Source organism: Paroedura picta, chromosome 2 (genome assembly GCF_049243985.1).
Source record: "Paroedura picta isolate Pp20150507F chromosome 2, Ppicta_v3.0, whole genome shotgun sequence".
Classification (NCBI taxonomy): domain Eukaryota; kingdom Metazoa; phylum Chordata; class Lepidosauria; order Squamata; family Gekkonidae; genus Paroedura; species Paroedura picta.
Window position 1 is genome coordinate 183,221,414 of NC_135370.1, and position 19,274 is coordinate 183,240,687.

Genomic DNA, 19,274 nt, shown 5'->3' on the forward strand with positions numbered 1-19,274 from the left:
TACTTTCTGTGTCCGTAAGAAAGAGCTACAGCAGGGGTAGTCAACCTGTGGTCCTCCAGATGTCCATGGACTACAATTCCCATGAGCCCCACTGGAGGACCACAGGTTGACTACCCCTGGAACTAGAGTAGACTGAACCCTCTCTGATGGACCACTCATGGGGTCTGGTGGGTGGAGCAGCCTGGTCTCTGTTGACGTAAATGACAGAAACACACTTTCCCTTCACCACGTAGGAACTGATTGACTGGGTTGGAGATTCCAATGAACCGCTGACAGGCTTTTCCTGGAGAGGAGGCTCAGAGCGGGAGACGACGGGCATCCAGATCTGGAGCGAGATTTTCCTTGTGGACAAGCCGGATGGAAACAAGGTAGGCGGTTCCACGTCTCTGCTCCGGTCCCTTTGGGATGGTGCTGAGCTCTCCCGGATTGGTGTTGGGACTGCGGGGGTGCCTCATTGTCCAACTGCACAGGAACGAGGAAGAAGAAGAAGAGTTGGTTCTTCTATGCTGCTTTTTTCTACCTGAAGGAGTCTCAGAGTGGCTTCCAGTCGCCTTCCCTTTCCTCTCCCCATAACGGACACCCTGTGAGGGAGGGGAGGCTGAGAGAGCCCTGATATTCCTGCTCGGTCAGAACAGCTTTATCAGTGCTGTGGAGAGCCCAAGGTCACCCAGCTGGCTGCATGTGGGGGAGCGCAGAATCGAACCATGCTCATCAGATTAGAAGTCTGCACTCCTAACCACTACACCAAACTGGCTCCACTAGGTGGATGGATTACAGACAGACATTTGTATGACCATTTGCCCATTCAAACAGGGGTCCCTAACTGCATGTCTAGGGAATGTTGGTCAATGTACACCATAGAATCCTAGAGTTGGAAGGGGCCATGCAGGCCATCTAGCCCCACCCCCTGCTCAGTGCAGGATCAGCCTCCAGCATCCAGGAGAAGTATCTGTCCAGCCGCTGCTTGAAGACCCCCAGTGAGGGGGAGCTCCCCACCTCCTCAGGCAGCCCCTTCCACTGCTGAACTAGACTCCTAGAATCCCAGAGTGGGAAGGGGCCATGCAGGCCATCTAGCCCACCCCCTGCTCAGTGCAGGATCAGCCTCCAGCATCCAGGAGAAGGATCTGTCCAGCCGCTGCTTGAAGACTGCCAGTGAGGGGGAGCTCCCCACCTAAGTATGTTGACTTTGGCGGTATGGGGTCCCCTCTATTTGAGGTCTTCAAATAAGCCATGAGAAGTCAGCTTGATGCAGTGATTAAGAGCGGCAGCGTCTAATCTGGAAAACAGGGTTTGATTCCCCACTCCTTCCTATGCCTCCAGTTGGATGACCTTGGCTCAGGCAGTTCTTTTCCTGCCTTCCAGCGTGTCTGTTTTGGGGAGAGGAAGGGAAGGCAATGGAAAACCTCTTTGTGACTTTTTCAAGTAGTAGAAAGTGGGGCATAAAGAAGACTGTTATTTGGGTTTCTCTTTGTGGTTTGTACCGAGAAATGGGCTCCCTCTGTGTACCCAGGAGTCAGGCCCCCCAATGCTTCCTCTGTTCTTTTGCGCAGGTTGCTGTGTTGCTGATGGACACTCAGGGGACCTTCGACAGCCAGTCGACCCTGCGGGATTCAGCCACAGTCTTTGCTCTCAGCACGATGATCAGCTCCATCCAGGTAACGAAGAGGGCTGTCACACCTGTGCGTTTGGGAAGGCACCTGGCGGCAGGAACCAGCAATTATCTAATCTCTGGAGGACGAGTGGGAACAGCTGGGTTGCTAACATATTATGGATTGTACGGCAGAGCGAGACACAGGAAACATCCTTATCCACGGTTCCTCTTAATATTTGTGAAACCGGCCAGGGGGTGGAGACTGTCCGGGGTGTCCGAGCTGGAACAGGGCCAATCAGGAATAGGGGCAAGCAGTTGGAGCAAAGGTGGCTGCACCCTGATTGGCCCAGCCCTGACAGCTCCCGCCTTCCCTTGCCTCCGCGGGGCTCCCAAGCACTGTGGCCACGGAGGGGGGAAAGCCTGCTCCCTTCCTCCTCCAGCCTTCCGCGGCCACCTGCACGCTCTTTGCACTGTCGCCGATGCTGGGGAGGGGGGCTAGAGCCCAGTGTATTTTACATACAATGAGCTTGTCTGCTAGTATTATATTATGGAGTGAGCATATTTCCAACAACGTGTAGAATATTTCTGAGCCTCCAAGCAGAGCCCTGCCCAACTCTGGAGGCTTTGGAACGTTCAAGATGCATTCCCCCCCCCCCACCAATCAGGCAAAGCTTCGCCTGTAAATTTGGGTGGCTGCTCTTCTCTCTGGAAGTATCTGCTGAGAACAAGAATGGAGGAGGGGCTGCAGGAAGGTCTCAAATTTAATGTTGGGAAACCCCCCACACCTGTCCCCTCTCCCTCCCCTTGACTGCCTCCGGCCTTGATTTCCCAAAGTGCCCCAGGAGGACGGAGGAAAGCTGGCACAGGCTAAATCCCTGTGATATTCTATCCCAGACCCTCAAGGCAAAGCTGGGTGAAAACTCCGGTACGTCTGAAGCATTCAGGTCGCAACTTAAGGTGCTCTGAGCTTGGCTGCCCCCCGTTGAAGCACATTGGCATGAGAATCATAGAATCATAGAGTTGGAAGGGGCCATGCAGGCCATCTAGTCCAACCCCCTGTTCAATGCAGGATCAGCCCTAAGCATCCTAAAGCATCCAAGAAAAGTGTGTATCCAACCTTTGCTTGAAGACTGCCAGTGAGGGGGAGCTCACCACCTCCTTAGGCAGCCTATTCCACTGCTGAACTACTCTGACTGTGAAACATTTTTCCTGATATGTAGCCTATATCATTGTAGTTTAAACCCATTACTGCGTGTCCTCTCCTCTGCAACCAACGGGAACAGCATCCTGCCCTCCTCCAAGTGACAATCTTTCAAATATTTAAAGAGGGCTATCATGTCCCCTCTCAACCTCCTTTTCTCCAGGCTGAACATTCCCAAGTCCCTCAACCTGTCTTCATAGGGCTTGGTCCCTTGGCCCCAGATCATCCTCGTCGCTCTCCTCTGTACCCTTTCAATTTTATCGATGTCCTTCTTGAAGTGAGGCCTCCAGAACTGCACACAGTACTCCAGGTGTGGTCTGACCAGTGCCGTATACAATGGGAATATGACATCTTGTTATTTTGATGTGATGCCCCTGTTGATACAGCCCAAAATGGCATTTGCCTTTTTTACCACTGCATCACACTGCCTGCTCATGTTTAGTTTACAATCCACAAGTACCCCAAGGTCTCATTCACACACAGTGCTACCTAGAAGCGTATCCCCCATCCAGTAGGCATGCTTTTCATTTTTCTGATCCAGATGCAGAACTTTACACTTATCTTTATTAAACTGCATCTTGTTCTCATTTGCCCGTTTTTTCATTGTGTTCAGAAAAAGGTAAGAGTTTAGCGAAACAGGAAATGATTGGAGTTCTGTCTGCCTTGCCCTGCCTTGCCTTTTTGGGTTTCTGCAGAATAATTCCCCCTAGCCTTGCCTTTGGATTCTGCCTGTCTCTGAATCCATTTTAAACCCTTTTTCCTGGGAAGGCATGACACGCAATACTTGAATGTATTTTGTATTTCTCAGCCCCTAAACAGAGCGTATTCGTGCCTGATGGGGGTTGCTTCGTGTCCAGGAGTAGTCATTTCAGCAGAAACACACTGGTCCGTGCGTAAACATGTTTTCTTGCTCTTGTTTTTGAATTCAGGTGTACAACTTGTCGCAGAATGTACAAGAAGATGATCTTCAACATCTGCAGGTGATGCTTCTCCCTTCCTCTTGTGGGTTAGCTTTGCATGAGTTCCAACGACTGCTGGAGAGACTCTGCTTGGCAGGCAGAAGGCCCCAGGTTCAATCCCCGCCATCTCCAGTGGAATGGACCAGACAGGAGGGGATGGGAAAGACCTTGACCTGAAATCCTGGGGAGCCAGAGGCTGTGGCTCAGTGGCAGAGCCTCTGCTTGGCAGGCAGAAGGTCCCCAGTTCCATCCCCGGCATCTCCAGTTAAAAGGACTAGGCAGGAGGGGATGGGAAAGGCCTCCACCTGTAACCCTGAGAGCCATGGAGAGGGGCTTTGGTTGAGTGGCAGGGCCTCTGCTTAGCATGCAGAAGGCCCCAGGTTCAATCCCCACCATCTCCAGTTAAAAGGACTAGGCAGGGGGGGATGGGAAAGACCTCAGCCTGAGACCCTGGAGAGCAGCTGCCAGTCGAGTAGACAATACTGACCTTGAACTGAAGGAACGGAGGAAAACCTACAGTATGGACAGGAAAGTCCACAGTCACCCCTGTCGTTCCTCCTTTTTGACCAGGGATCCCCAACCAGGCTTCGGCAGAATCCTGGGGTTACACAAGAGCTCCCTGGGGCTCCTGCGGCCTTTCCCTGAAGTTTGGATGGCTGTGACATCACTGGAGCCCCCTTCCTCTAGAAACCTAGTCTCTTTCTCCACAAGGGAAACACTAAATGATCACATGATTGACTGGCTGGTCCCTGCATCTTACTTCCGCACCTCCTTCTCTGAAGGAGCACGTCCCCACTCCTGGGATTCCTTGATGCCTGACAAATATTTCCGGGGTTCCTCAACGGTCAAAAGTTTGAAAAGGGCTGTGTTTAGACATTCCTCGGCCACAAGCTTGAAGATGCTAATCTGTTCCCACTTCTCATTCCAGCTTTTCACAGAATACGGGCGCCTGGCCATGGAGGAGACGTTTTTGAAGCCCTTCCAGGTGAGCGAGAGGATGCACTTCACTCCCTTGTTTGGGGACCACAGCCCACGGGGATTGAAGTCCAGGGTCATCTGGAGAGCCACAGTATGGCCACCCCTGATATATGGCATGTACATGGCTTAGACCTCAGGGTCTGTTGCATGCACACTTCCTCAGGTGGAGCCAGCTTGGTGTAGTGGTTAGGAATACGGACTTCTAATCTGGCGAGCCGGGTTTGATTTCCTGCTGCCCCACATGCAGCCAACTGGGTGACCTTGGGCCAGACACAGTCCTGATAGAGCTGTCTTGACCAAGCAGTAATCTCAGGGCTCTCTCAGCCTCAGGGTGTCTGTTGTGGGGGAGAGCAAATGGAAGGAGATTGTAAGCTGCTTTGAGACTTCTTTGGGTAGAGAAAAGTGGCATATAAGAACCTACTCCTCCTCCTTCTTCTTCTAAAAATGTATTCACATTATTTATAGCTCACCTTTAGCGAGTCAGTACAGTACAGAACAAATGCATTAGGATCTTAGAAGGTTGTGCCCACCAGAAACCATGGGGGCATAGCTTAATGACATAGAAAGTGGTCCAGAAATTACAGAACAGGAACCTGCTTACAGTAGTGAAATGTACAGCGTGAAATGTTGGCAGAATTTAAATTTGCAAAGAGGGGAACAGCACCAAGCGGCTTAAAAGATTAAAATAGTTTTATTTTAGAGGAGAAACAAATTTTGTATAGAAAGAAGCGAGAGTCCTAACTAACTGTCTAAATGTTTTGTTGTCTTCATTCATTCAGTCTGTTCTGTTCTGTTCTGGAGGCAAGCGGGGAGGAAGTGTGCTCAGTGAGCAGGAAGTCTTCAGTTGAGCCAATCAGGATGCTGGGGTGGACGATGTGAAAAATATCAGGGCGCTCCTATTTTAACTATGCTAACGACACATTTCCTCTGATGCCCCCTGCAGGACATTCTTCATATGCCTTTGAATCATGCCCACTACAGATCTTGCAGATCCCAACAAAAAAAAACTCGCAAGCCCTGCTCTTTATCATCTGGGTAGAAAGGTGGCATGGTGATTCTTCTCAGTAACAAATCAACCATATGCTATCTGAGACCCTGATGTGAAGTTCATAGATGATGACTTTTTAAAAAACAAGATATTAATGAGGCTGGATCTTGACTGGAGATGTTACCTGATTTATTGATCTCTCTCTCTCTCTCCCCTTTCCTTTCCTTTCTTTCCCCCCTTTTTAACCCGCCTAGTCCCTAATATTTCTTGTCCGTGACTGGAGCTTTCCCTACGAATTTTCCTATGGGTCTGAAGGTGGTGCAAAGTTCTTGGAAAAGCGCCTGAAGGTTAGTATTACTCATGGGGTGAAGGTAGGGTTTAGCATCCTCTTTTAACTGGGGCAAATAAGTTTCTAGTCCTTGTTGCTTAGATTTAGGCGAACGGCTAGATCTGGTGGAATCTCACAAGCCAAGGGAAGGGCGGACTCTACGGCATCCTATCCCACTGAGCTTCCTCTCCTCCCCGTACCCTGCCCTCCCTAGACTCCGCCCCCAAAACCTCCTGGATTTCCCATCGTAGTGTGAGCAACCCTAAGAATGTGTCAGCTCATCATGGGCTGTCTGGGCAAAATCTGATACTGGCTTCTCCATGAACCAGGTCTCTGGGAACCAGCATGAAGAGCTGCAGAACGTCCGGAAACACATCCACTCCTGCTTCACCAAAATCTCCTGCTTCCTTTTACCTCACCCGGGCTTGAAAGTGGCCACCAATCCAAACTTCGACGGGAAGCTCAAAGGTTCGTTGCCGTTCCACTGGGATCTGCATGCCGGCTGTCCCTCATAGGGCTCGGGCACCCCGCTGCAGTAGCAAGAAATTGGCGGGTGTCTTTGGAGCTAAGGCACTCCAAACATACATGGAAACAGCCGCTGAAAGCAATTAATTCAAGGGGAATTTGCATGTTCTAGCCCAGGGGGAGGCACAAAGAGGTGGGGGACAGTAATGCCTTATTGGGGAAAAATTGATTGCGTGATTGATTTACGTTGGATGTTGCCACACCTTTCTATGGGTTTCTGTGCTCACAGGGCACTGTTTAAACTGGGCTATTATCTATATAAAGCAAGAAGCTATCATACTGAATCAGATTAGTGGTTTTCCTCGATTTATTTTTTACATTCTGAGTTGAGCACTGTAGCACTAGACCAGTACAGCACGTCAGTACTACAGCAGTTCCACTGACATGCCTTGGTATCATGGTGATATATTGAGATTGTGGCACTGTGTGAGACAGGAGGCTGGACTGGATGGACCCCTGGTCTGACCCAGCAGGGCTCTCCTGATGTCCTTAGGAAGGCCTCGGCCTCTCTGCCCTGTTGTTGGCCCTCCAGAGGAACTGGCTGGCCCCTGTGTGAGGCAGGAGGCTGGACTGGAGGGACCCCTGGTCTGACCCAGCAGGGCTCTCCTGATGCCCTTAGGAAGGCCTCGGCCTCTCTGCCCTGTTGCTGGCCCTCCAGAGGAACTAGCTGGCCCCTGTGTAAGACAGGAGGCTGGGCTGGATGGACCCCTGGTCTGACCCAGCAGGGCTCTCCTGATGCCCTTAGGAAGGCCTCGGCCTCTCTGCCCTGTTGCTGGCCCTCCAGAGGAGCTGGCTGGCCCCTGTGTGAGACAGGAGGCTGGACTGGAGGGACCCCTGGTCTGACCCAGCAGGGCTCTCCTGATGCCCTTAGGAAGGCCTCGGCCTCTCTGCCCTGTTGCTGGCCCTCCAGAGGAACTGGCTGGCCCCTGTGTGAGACGGGAGGCTGGACTGGAGGGACCCCTGGTCTGACCCAGCAGGGTTCTCCTGATGTCCTTAGGAAGGCCTCGGCCTCTCTGCCCTGTTGCTGGCCCTCCAGAGGAACTGGCTGGCCCCTGTGTGAGACAGGAGGCTGGACTGGAGGGACCCCTGGTCTGACCCAGCAGGGCTCTCCTGATGCCCTTAGGAAGGCCTCGGCCTCTCTGCCCTGTTGCTGGCCCTCCAGAGGAACTGGCTGGCCCCTGTGTGAGACAGGAGGCTGGGCTGGATGGACCCCTGGTCTGACCCAGCAGGGCTCTCCTGATGCCCTTAGGAAGGCCTCGGCCTCTCTGCCCTGTTGCTGGCCCTCCAGAGGAACTGGCTGGCCCCTGTGTGAGACAGGAGGCTGGACTGGAGGGACCCCTGGTCTGACCCAGCAGGGCTCTCCTGATGCCCTTAGGAAGGCCTCGGCCTCTCTGCCCTGTTGCTGGCCCTCCAGAGGAACTGGCTGGCCCCTGTGTGAGGCAGGAGACTGGACTGGATGGACCCCTGGTCTGACCCAGCAGGGCTCTCCTGATGTCCTTAGGAAGGCCTCGGCCTCTCTGCCCTGTTACTGGCCCTCCAGAGGAACTGGCTGGCCCCTGTGTGAGATGGGAGGCTGGACTGGATGGACCCCTGGTCTGACCCAGCAGGGCTCTCCTGATGTCCTTAGGAAGGCCTCGGCCTCTCTGCCCTGTTACTGGCCCTCCAGAGGAACTGGCTGGCCCCTGTGTGAGATGGGAGGCTGGACTGGATGGACCCCTGGTCTGACCCAGCAGGGCTCTCCTGATGTCCTTAGGAAGGCCTCGGCCTCTCTGCCCTGTTGCTGGCCCTCCAGAGGAACTGACTGGCCCCTGTGTGAGACAGGAGGCTGGACTGGATGGACCCCTGGTCTGACCCAGCAGGGCTCTCGTGATGTCCTTAGGAAGGCCTCGGCCTCTCTGCCCTGTTGTTGGCCCTCCAGAGGAACTGGCTGGCCCCTGTGTGAGGCAGGAGACTGGACTGGATGGACCCCTGGTCTGACCCAGCAGGGCTCTCCTGATGTCCTTAGGAAGGCCTCGGCCGCTCTGCCCTGTTGCTGGCCCTCCAGAGGAACTGGCTGGCCCCTGTGTGAGACAGGAGGCTGGACTCGATGGACCCCTGGTCTGACCCAGCAGGGCTCTCCTGATGTCCTTAGGAAGGCCTCGGCCTCTCTGCCCTGTTGCTGGCCCTCCAGAGGAACTGGCTGGCCCCTGAGTGAGACAGGAGGCTGGACTGGATGGACCCCTGGTCTGACCCAGCAGGACTCTCCTGATGTCCTTAGGAAGGCCTCGGCCTCTCTGCCCTGTTGCTGGCCCTCCAGAGGAACTGGCTGGCCCCTGTGTGAGACAGGAGGCTGGACTGGATGGACCCCTGGTCTGGAGTTCTTATGTAAAACTTGGTCTCCGAACCCTTAATCAACCATGTTGCTCTGAAAGGTTTCTGTCTCCATTCTATAAAAAGGCCTGCAGAACTGGATGTGATCCCCCAAGGGGGGTCTGACCAGAGCAATATGAGTGTCAAGGTGGCTCCGAGACCACCAGACATTTGTGTCTGACAACAACAATGTCTTTCTCATAGAGATCGACCCTGACTTCATCAAGAACTTGAAGGTGCTGATTCCCTGGCTGCTCAGCCCCGAGAGTCTGGATGTCAAAGAGATCAACGGAAACAAGATCACCTGTCGTGGCTTGGTAGAATACTTCAAGGTGAGTGGCTGGCAGTAGGGAAGAGGCATGCAATGTGCCCAGTATGGTCTTGCCTATCCTCCAAAGGAGCTCAGGGTAGGAGCCGTTGCTCCCTTCTCCATTTTATCATCGCCAAAATCCTGTGAGAAAGGTAAGGCTGGGAGAGAATTAGTGAGTTTGATGGTACAAAGAGGATTTTAACCTGGGCTGATTCTGCACCTCCTTCATTTCTTCCGCTGTCGATCCTACTGATTTCAGATCTATTCAAACCCGGGTCTTTCTGCCTCGTCCCCCCCCATATTGAAATAGAAAGCCTTCTGCACTTGAGCACGAGGCTGCTTATCTCTTTCCTCTCCTGAAGGAGTGAGTGAGCGGGTGGGCAGGGAGGGGAGGGGAGTGGAGCGGAGCGGAGAGGAGCCTAACCAGCAGCAGCCTCACAGAACGAGGCAAATCCCTGTTGAGAGAAGTGTGGGATTCTGAAGCACAGTCACTTTAAAACAGAAAGGAGGGCAAAAATAAATCTTGGGAGGAAAGTCTTGCAACTAGGAACGAGGAAGTGTTTGAATTGGCGCCCAGCCAATCTGGGACTGACTGCTTCTCTACCTCAGCGCCTTGATCAATTATATCAAGTTATCTCCACTCCTGGATATCGTGGGGGAAAGGCAGAATCACCGTGGCTCAACCATGGATGTTGCAGAGGAAAAATGTAAAGCGCCCAAAATCAAAATGGAAATCAAATTCAGTGTAGATGGCAGGGATTTATTCGGAGTGGGACTGGATAAAAAGCCCCGTGCAGATTCCACCCTGGTCCTCCTGTGTCCTAGTTTTACCTTGTAAAATTACAGTACTGAAGAGCTTCAGTATCACTGACTGAGGACTTTCTTTGGAACCCGTAATGCTGTAGAGCAGGGCCTTCTTAGCTGTAGATCCCCAGCTTTTGGAAATCCCTTGTGTAGGCCAAATTAGAAGAAGAGTTGGCTTTTTTTACCCCCCCCCCCACCTTTTCACTCCATGAATCAAGGTAAGCTGGACGTGGTCAAACAAGAAATGTCAAGACTGAACATCGACATTTTAGGAATCAGTGAACTAAAATGGACAGGAATGGGTGAATTTAATTCAGATGACCATCAGGTATACTACTGTGGACAAGAATCTCGCAGAAGAAATGGAGTAGCCTTCATAATCAATAAGAGAGTAGGAAAAGCAGTCTTGGGATACAATCCCCAAAATGACAGAATGATCTCAGTTCGAATCCAAGGCAAACCATTCAACATCACAGTGATCCAGGTCTATGCCCCAACCACTGCTGCTGAAGAGGATGAAGTTGATCAGTTCTATGAAGCCCTACAACACCTTCTAGAAGCAACACCAAAAAATGATGTGCTTATCATCATGGGGGATTGGAATGCTAAAGTAGGAAGCCAAAAGATAACCGGGATAACAGGCAAGTTTGGCCTTGGAGTACAAAATGAAGCAGGGCACAGGCTGGTAGACTTTTGTCAAGAGAATACAATGGTCATAGCAAACACTCTTTTCCAACAACCCAAGAGACGACTCTACACATGGACATCACCAGACGGTCAACACAGAAATCAGATTGACTATGTGCTCTGCAGCAAAAGATGGAAAAGTTCTATCCAGTCAATAAAAACAAGACCAGGAGCTGATTGTGGTTCAGATCATGAGCTTCTTGTTGCAAAATTTAGGCTTAAATTGAAGAAAGTAGGGAAAAGCACTAGGCCACTCAGGTATGAACTAAATCATATCCCCGACGAATACACAGTAGAGGTGACAAATAGATTTAAGGAATTAGATCTGATAGACAGAGTGCCTGAAGAACTATGGACTGAGGTTCACAACATTGTACAAGAGGTAGCAACTAAAACCATCCCAAAGAAAAAGAAATGCAAGAAATCAAAATGGCTGTCTGAGGAAGCTTTACAAATAGCTAAGGAGAGAAGGGAAGTGAAAGGCAAGGGAGAAAGAGAAAGATACACCCAATTGAATGCAGAATTTCAGAGAAAAGCTAGAAGAGATAAGAATGCCTTCTTAAATGAACAGTGCAAACAAATAGAAGAAAACAATAGAATGGGGAGGACCAGAGATCTTTTCAAGAAAATTGGAGATATGAAGAGAACGTTTCATGCAAAGTTGGGTATGATAAGGGACCAAAATGGTAGGGACCTCACAGAAGCAGAAGAGATTAAACAAAGGTGGCAAAATTATACAGAACAACTATACAAGAGCGAGCTTAACATCCCTGATGACCACAGTGGGGTAGTTACTGACCTGGAGCCAGACATCCTGGAATGTGAAGTCAAATGGGCCTTAGGAAGTCTGAGCAACAATAAAGCTAGTGGTGGTGACAGCATTCCAGTTGAACTGTTCAAAATCTTAAAAGACGATGCAGTAAAAGTGCTACACTCAATATGCCAGCAAATTTGGAAAACTCAACAATGGCCACAGGATTGGAAAAGGTCAGTTTACATTCCAATCCCAAAGAAGGGCAATGCCAAAGAATGTTCAAACTACCGCACCATTGCACTAATTTCTCATGCTAGCAAAGTTATGCTCAAAATCCTACAAGCTAGGCTCCAGCAATATGTGGACCGAGAACTTCCAGAAGTACAGGCAGGATTTCGAAGAGGCAGAGGAACTAGAGATCAAATTGCCAACATACGCTGGATCATGGAGAAAGCTAGGGAGTACCAGAAGAACGTCTACTTCTGCTTCATTGACTATGCTAAAGCCTTTGATTGTGTGGAGCACAACACATTGTGGCAAGTTCTTAAAGAGATGGGAATACCAGAGCATCTTATTTGTCTCTTGAGAAATTTATATGCAGGTCAAGAAGCAACAGTGAGAACTGAACATGGAATCACTGACTGGTTCAAAATTGAGAAAGGAGTTTGGCAAGGCTGTATACTGTCGCCTTGCCTATTTAACTTGTATGCAGAGCACATCATGAGAAATGCGGGATTAGAGGAGTCACAAATTGGGATCAAGATTGCAGGGAGAAATATCAACAACCTCAGATATGCAGATGATACCACTCTAATGGCAGAAAGTGAAGAGGAACTAAAGAGCCTGTTGATGCGGGTGAAGGAGGAGAGTGCAAAAGTTGGCTTGAAACTCAACATCAAGAAAACAAAGATCATGGCATCCGGCCCTCTCAATTCATGGCAAATAGATGGGGAAGAAATGGAGATAGTGACAGATTTTATTTTCCTGGGCTCCAAGATCACTGCAGATGGGGACTGCAGCAAAGAAATTAAAAGACGCTTGCTCCTGGGGAGGAAAGCTATGGCAAATCTAGACAGCATCCTAAAAAGCAGAGACATCACCCTGCCAACAAAAGTGCGTTTAGTCAAGGCTATGGTATTCCCAGTTGCAATGTATGGCTGTGTCGTGGTTCGGTCCTTGGTGGCTTGGGAACGGGACCGAACCCCGCCATCAGAGGCGCCCGCGATCACGGAGGTAGGGCATGGTGATCATAGGCAAGCCGGCAGCTGGGCGCCCCACCCGATCGTTGAGGTGGCAATGGCCGCTAAAGAACCTCAATGTCCCCCTCCACCTTTTGACAAGGGCCCGGAGATGGCCCTTTGTTCCAGGAAAATGGGCCATCAGGAACCCCGGAAAACCTCGCATATGTGCATGAGTCATGATTGTATCAGCATGTTCCCTCCGCAAGTACTGGGTGGGGCAATACAGCCTAAGGAGGTGGGTTTTGTATAAAAGGGAGCTTCCACCTGGAGTTCGGTGGAAGCTCTTACTCCATACCAGCGGACTCCATGTTGCTGAAATAAAGCTTGTTCCTGTTGTATCGTTCACCAGGCCTGGCGTGACGTTTTCTTCAAAGGGGCACCCTGTTTTTCAGTTAGCAAGCGGGTTCCCGACATCGTAAGAGCTTCCCACCGAACTCCAGGGTCGGCATCGCATCCGAGCGCTTATCGGGACGGATCCAGAGATGGCGTTTTCAAGCAACGGGGCGGTCTCGACCCCCACGAACCCCGGGAACATGAGTTTAATGTCCCCGGGAGATTTCCTCCGAAAATCGGGGGGCCAGGAGCAGCTGTCCGGGACCCCGAGACCCTCGGCAGCGGCGGCCAAGGGAAGGCGCCGGGCCATGGGTTTCCCAAGCACGGCGGGGAGCGCGCCGAGGTCTGGGGGGTTGGCCCCAACCTGGGACACCCAGCTGAGGCGGGCGCTTCGCCCGGTAGGACCTGAGGAATCCCTAGAGGACCTGCGGCGGGCCATGGCGGACTTGGCCAGGCGCTTGCAGGCAGCTGAAGCCCGTGAGCAAGCTCGGGCCGGGCCCGGGGGGACTGGTAATACAACGGCGGAGGGGATCGCGTCGAGTGAGGACGTCTCCAGCGACGAGGACGAGCCCGGTACTGGTGAGCGGGCCCCGGACCCCGACCCGGAGCAGTTTTCAGTCCCGAGTAGGCGAGACGGCCAGCGGAGAGGCGAGATAGCAGAGGATCTCGGGGGAGCGGGTGAGCCGACGGGGCGGCGAGAGCCGGACCAACGCAGGAGCGACGTGCAAGGCAGGGAGCGGCACGGCGTCGTTGGGCAAGTTGGTAGCCGGTGGAGCGGAGCAGGACGAGACGGCGGACGCCGAGAATCCCGGATCCGGAGGGGGTCGGACTACTCTCCAAAACGTTCCCCCCCAGAGCTTAAGGCGCGTTTCGACGGGACGCCGGACGACCTCCCGCAGTTCCTCCTCCACGCGCTGACGCATGCCCGGAGGTATGGAGACCGGTATGAGGACTCCGAGGACTTGGTCTGGGGGGTGGCATCGTGTCTCCAGGGCAAGGCGGGTCAGTGGTACCTAGGGTTGGCCGAGCGCGGCGACCCGGCAACTCGGGACCTGCAGGACTTCGTGGTCGCGCTCCGCCGACGATTCCAGGACCCCCAGGCTGAGGACAAGGCAAAGAGTCGGATCAAGGGACTTCGACAGGGTACTAGGGGGGTTATGGACTATATAGACATTTTCCGGAGGGAAGCAGGCAAGGTGTTCTCCTGGAACGAGGAGACCCAAATCGAGTACTTCCGGGAGGGCCTTAACCCGAAGCTCAGGGAATGGGCCGTGATCAAGGGGACGGAAGAAGATCTGTCTACACTGGAGGGGTGGTGTTTTGTGGTCGCCAAGCTGGAAGCCAGCCTGGGTTGGGCCGCCGCACCCCCCCGGGAGGCCAAAGGCGGGTCAGCCGAGGCGCCGAGACCGGGCCCCGACAACTCTCGCCCCAAACGACCCCCGAACCCCGAGCGGGAAAGGAGACGCCGGGAAGGTCTGTGCCTGAAATGCGGGGGGTCAGGACATTTCGCAGCAGCGTGCCAACGGCAAGGGGGGGAGGACCGCGGGCTCTCCCAGGGGGGAGGTGCGACACGCCCCCAGCAGGCACGCCGGGCGGAGGACCTCCGCAACGAACCGGGAAGCGCCCAGGCGACGGGAAACGGCCAGGACCTGCTGTAGACGGCGCCGGGCAGCAGGTCCCGCGGTGCGAGGGAAAACCCCTGCAGCATGAGGCGCGACCTCCGAACGTGGTAATTTTAGAGCTCCGGAACCCGGAGAACGGACTAAGTTGGGTGGGGGAGGCTCTTTTGGACTCTGGATGCGACCACAGCATGGTCCACCCCCAGATAGCCCGGGCTTTGGGGCTACCGAAGCGCATTCGGAAGGTTCCCCTGGTTTTCGTCCAGATGGACGGCAGTCCGATTCAGGGGGGACCTTTCGGGGAAGAGGTGGGTCCTATCGCCATCCACATAGGGGACCACCAAGAGCTGCGGTGGCTGATCCAGGTCCCCGTAGCGGGATATCGGGCGGTGTTGGGCCTGGATTGGCTGAAGGAACACAACCCCGTGGTGGACTGGCGGGCGGGGACCCTGAAGTTCGACTTGACGGTGGGTGCACGGCATCGGGTCCCCCACGAGAATTCCAGCCACAAGAGGACGGCGGCGCGTCCCAGGGGAGCGGCGGCGGCGCAGCAGGAGAAACCAGAGACCGAGGTCCCGCCAGAGTACCGAGACCTCGCAGCCGTTTTCAGCGAGCGGGAAGCGGACGAGCTACCCCCACACCGCCGCACGGACTGCGCTATCAACATCCCAGAGGGGGCGGTACTACCCAAAGGGCGCATCTACAAGATGAGTGAGGGTGAGCTCAAGGACCTCCGGGAGTTTTTGGATAAAAATCTGGCCCGAGGTTTCATCCGGCCCGCTTCCAGTCCCATGGGAGCTCCAGTCTTGTTCGTCCGGAAAAAGGATGGGTCCCGACGGCTGTGCCAGGACTACCGGGGCCTCAACGCCATCGCAGCGGGGAACGCTTACCCCCTCCCGCTGATCCCGGATTTGCTGGCCCGGCTGGGCAAAGGGACTCTGTTCACTAAACTGGACCTAAGGGAGGCGTACTACCGGGTACGCATCCGGGAGGGGGATGAGTGGAAAACAGCGTTTAACTGTCAATTGGGACAATTCGAATTTAAAGTGATGCCGTTCGGCTTAAGCGGGGCACCTGGGGTTTTCATGAGTCTAATTAATGAGGTGTTGCAGGACCTTCTGTTTCAGGGGGTGGTGGTTTATTTGGATGACGTCCTGATCTACAGCCAAGATCCCCAAGAGCACGTGACCCTGGTGAGGGAGGTGTTAAAGCGCCTGCTGGCAAACCACCTATACGTGAAGCTGGCTAAGTGCGAATTCCACCGTCCCTCCCTGGACTATTTGGGCTACCGCATCTCAGCCCAGGGCATAGCTATGGACCCCGAGAAGGTGCAGGCGGTGCTGGCCTGGGAAAGGCCCCGCACCCGGAAACAGCTACAAAGCTTCCTGGGGTTTGCTAACTTTTTTAGAGGCTTCATCCCCAGATACTCCTCCGTAGTGGCTCCCCTCACGGACTTGCTAGGTACCAAGGGGAGAGGTCCTCGCGCCACGCGGCCCAGCGCAGCGCTCGGCTGGAATGAGAAATCGGAGGCAGCGTTCCTGGCCCTCAAGCAAGCTTTCGCGTCTGAGCCCACGCTACTGCACGTCGACCCAACCCAGCCGATGGTGGTACAAGTCGACGCCAGCGACGCAGCAGCCGGGGCGGTTCTCCTGCAGCGAGACAAGGCGGGACAGCTGAGGCCGGCGGCCTACCTCTCACGAAAATTCGCCGAAACGGAGCGGAACTGGTCTACCTGGGAGAAGGAGGCGTTTGCGATTAAGTTCGCCCTCACCGAATGGCGGCATTGGCTGGAGGAAACAGAGGAGCCGTTCGAGGTCTGGACAGATCACAAGAATCTGGAGGCGCTCCGGCAACCGCGATCCCTGAACGCCAAGCAGATGAGGTGGGCGGAGTTCTTTTCGCGGTACAATTTCAAGCTTGGTCACATCCCCGGCAAAGAGAATTTCCTCGCGGACGCCCTCTCCCGTCTGCCGCATTATGGGGAGGGGTACGCTCCCTGCACCAGGTCCGTGTTTGGCGAGGAGCAGCTGGGACGGGGGGTCGTCACTAGGCGGCGGGCCAGGGAGGAATGGGAGCCCGACCCGGCGACCGCCCCGCTCCGAGACCGCCTAGTGGCAGCCTATGGGGCGGACGAGGAGCTGGCTGAGCTCCGGGACTCTTTGATTTTGGACTCCGGTCTCTGGCGGAGGGGGGAGGCTGTCTACGTCCCGGAAGGGCTACGACGGGAAGCCCTCAGCCTCTGCCACGATGCTAAGACCGCCGGGCACTTCGGTTTCGTAAAATCCTGGAAGTTGGCCCGGCGGCGGTTTTGGTGGCCCAGTCTGCGGCGGGACACAAAAGCTTACGTCAGTGGTTGTCCTGTCTGCCTGACCTGCAAGCCGGGGGTTGGCAAGCCGAAAGGTCTGCTGCACCCGCTCGAGGTCCCGACCCGGCCGTGGTCAGTGATCTCCATGGACTTTATAACAGACTTGCCTCCCAGCAAGGGGAAAACGGTGATCTGGGTGGTGGTAGATCTATTTTCCAAACAGGCCCATTTCATTCCTTGCGCCAGTGTCCCCAGTGCTTCACAGTTGGCTCGGATGTTCCTGGATCACGTGTTCCGACTGCACGGGCTGCCGGACAAGGTGATTTCCGATCGGGGCTCACAATTCGTGTCCCGGTTTTGGCAAGCTTTCCTGCGCCTGTTAGACATCGAGCAAGGGCTGAGCTCCGCTTACCACCCCCAGACGGACGGGCAGACCGAGCGGGTTAATCAAGTACTGGAGCAGTACTTGCGGTGTTTCGGTTCCTATCATCAAGACACCTGGGTGCCCCTGCTCCCCCTGGCCGAGTTCGCGTACAACAACGCAGACCACAGCAGCACGGAGATGTCGCCTTTTGCCGTCGTCTACGGGACAGACCTGAGACACTTCCCGGAGCTTGGAGAGGTCCCCGCCCGGGAATCGGCCGACCTTCGCGAGTGGGGGAAGCGTGCCGGGAGCTGCTGGAAGTCGCTGCAGGAGCAGCTCCACAAAGTCAAGGCAGCGCAGAAAGAGGACGCCGACCGGAAGAGACGACCAGCTGAGGAGATCCGACCGGGGGATCGAGTTTACCTTTCCACCCGGAACCTACGGTTGAATTTGCCCAGCAAGAAGCTAGGCCCTCGGTTTTTGGGGCCTTTCGAGGTCTTGGCCCCGATCAACGAAGTTTCGGTCAAGCTCAAGCTCCCCAAGAACCTCCGGCACATCCATCCCGTCTTTCACGTGAGCCTTCTAAAAAAAACTCCGGACGGTGACGTTTGGCACCCCGTGTTTTCCCCGCCAGCGCCCGAGGTCCTGCCGGGGGGGGAGCACCACGAGGTGGCGGATATCCTGGACTCTAGACTCCACAGGGGGAAGTTGCAGTACCTCGTGGAATGGAAGGACTTCGCTTTGGGGGACCGGGAATGGGTCTGGGCAGCGGACGTCCTTGCGCCCCGACTCACTGAACGTTTCCACAAGCGGTATCCTGGCCGCCCCGGGGGGTTGGAGAATGGACCTTTGGGGGGGCAGAATGTCGTGGTTCGGTCCTTGGTCGCTTGGGAACGGGACCGAACCCCGCCATCAGAGGCGCCCGCGATCACGGAGGTAGGGCATGGTGATCATAGGCAAGCCGGCAGCTGGGCGCCCCACCCGATCGTTGAGGTGGCAATGGCCGCTAAAGAACCTCAATGTCCCCCTCCACCTTTTGACAAGGGCCCGGAGATGGCCCTTTGTTCCAGGAAAATGGGCCATCAGGAACCCCGGAAAACCTCGCATATGTGCATGAGTCATGATTGTATCAGCATGTTCCCTCCGCAAGTACTGGGTGGGGCAATACAGCCTAAGGAGGTGGGTTTTGTATAAAAGGGAGCTTCCACCTGGAGTTCGGTGGAAGCTCTTACTCCATACCAGCGGACTCCACGTTGCTGAAATAAAGCTTGTTCCTGTTGTATCGTTCACCAGGCCTGGCGTGACGTTTTCTTCAAAGGGGCACCCTGTTTTTCAGTTAGCAAGCGGGTTCCCGACAGGCTGCGAAAGTTGGACCATAAGGAAGGCCGAGCGACAAAGAATTGAGGCTTTTGAACTCTGGTGCTGGAGAAGACTCTTGCGAGTCCCTTGGACTGCAAGGCGAACAAACCGGTCAGTCCTAGAGGAGATCAACCCTGACTGCTCTTTAGAAGGCCAGATCCTGAAGATGAAACTCAAATACTTTGGCCACCTCATGAGAAGGAAGGACTCCCTGGAGAAGAGCCTAATGCTGGGAGCGATCGAGGGCAAAAGAAGAAGGGGACGACAGAGAATGAGGTGGCTGGATGGAGTCACTGAAGCAGTAGGTGCAAACTTAAATGGACTCCGGGGAATGGTGGAGGACAGGAAGGCCTGGAGGATCATTGTCCATGGGGTCGTGATGGGTCGGACACGACTTCGCACATAACAACAACAACCTTTTCACTACCTGAAGGAGTCTTAAACCAGCATATCATCACCTTCCCTTCCTCTCCCCACGACAGACACCCTGTGAGGTAGGTGGGGCTGAGAGAGCTCGCTCAGAACTGCTCTGTGAGAACAGCTCTAACAGGTCAGTGATTGGCCCAAGGTCACCCAGCT

The 19,274-nt window shown here is 54.2% G+C and overlaps 1 protein-coding gene across 3 annotated transcripts in view; it reads left to right on the forward strand.

Moving 5' to 3' along the window:
* ATL1 (atlastin GTPase 1) overlaps positions 1–19,274 on the forward strand; it is a 47,947-nt gene that overhangs the window by 21,736 nt on the left and 6,937 nt on the right. For all 3 annotated transcript variants that reach the window (XM_077324128.1, XM_077324127.1, XM_077324129.1), the window contains exons 3-9: positions 234–368; positions 1,551–1,655; positions 3,722–3,772; positions 4,680–4,736; positions 5,972–6,064; positions 6,375–6,513; positions 9,124–9,251. In XM_077324128.1, the coding sequence (XP_077180243.1) occupies positions 234–368; positions 1,551–1,655; positions 3,722–3,772; positions 4,680–4,736; positions 5,972–6,064; positions 6,375–6,513; positions 9,124–9,251 (708 nt within the window). The remainder of the gene's footprint in view (positions 1–233; positions 369–1,550; positions 1,656–3,721; positions 3,773–4,679; positions 4,737–5,971; positions 6,065–6,374; positions 6,514–9,123; positions 9,252–19,274) is intronic.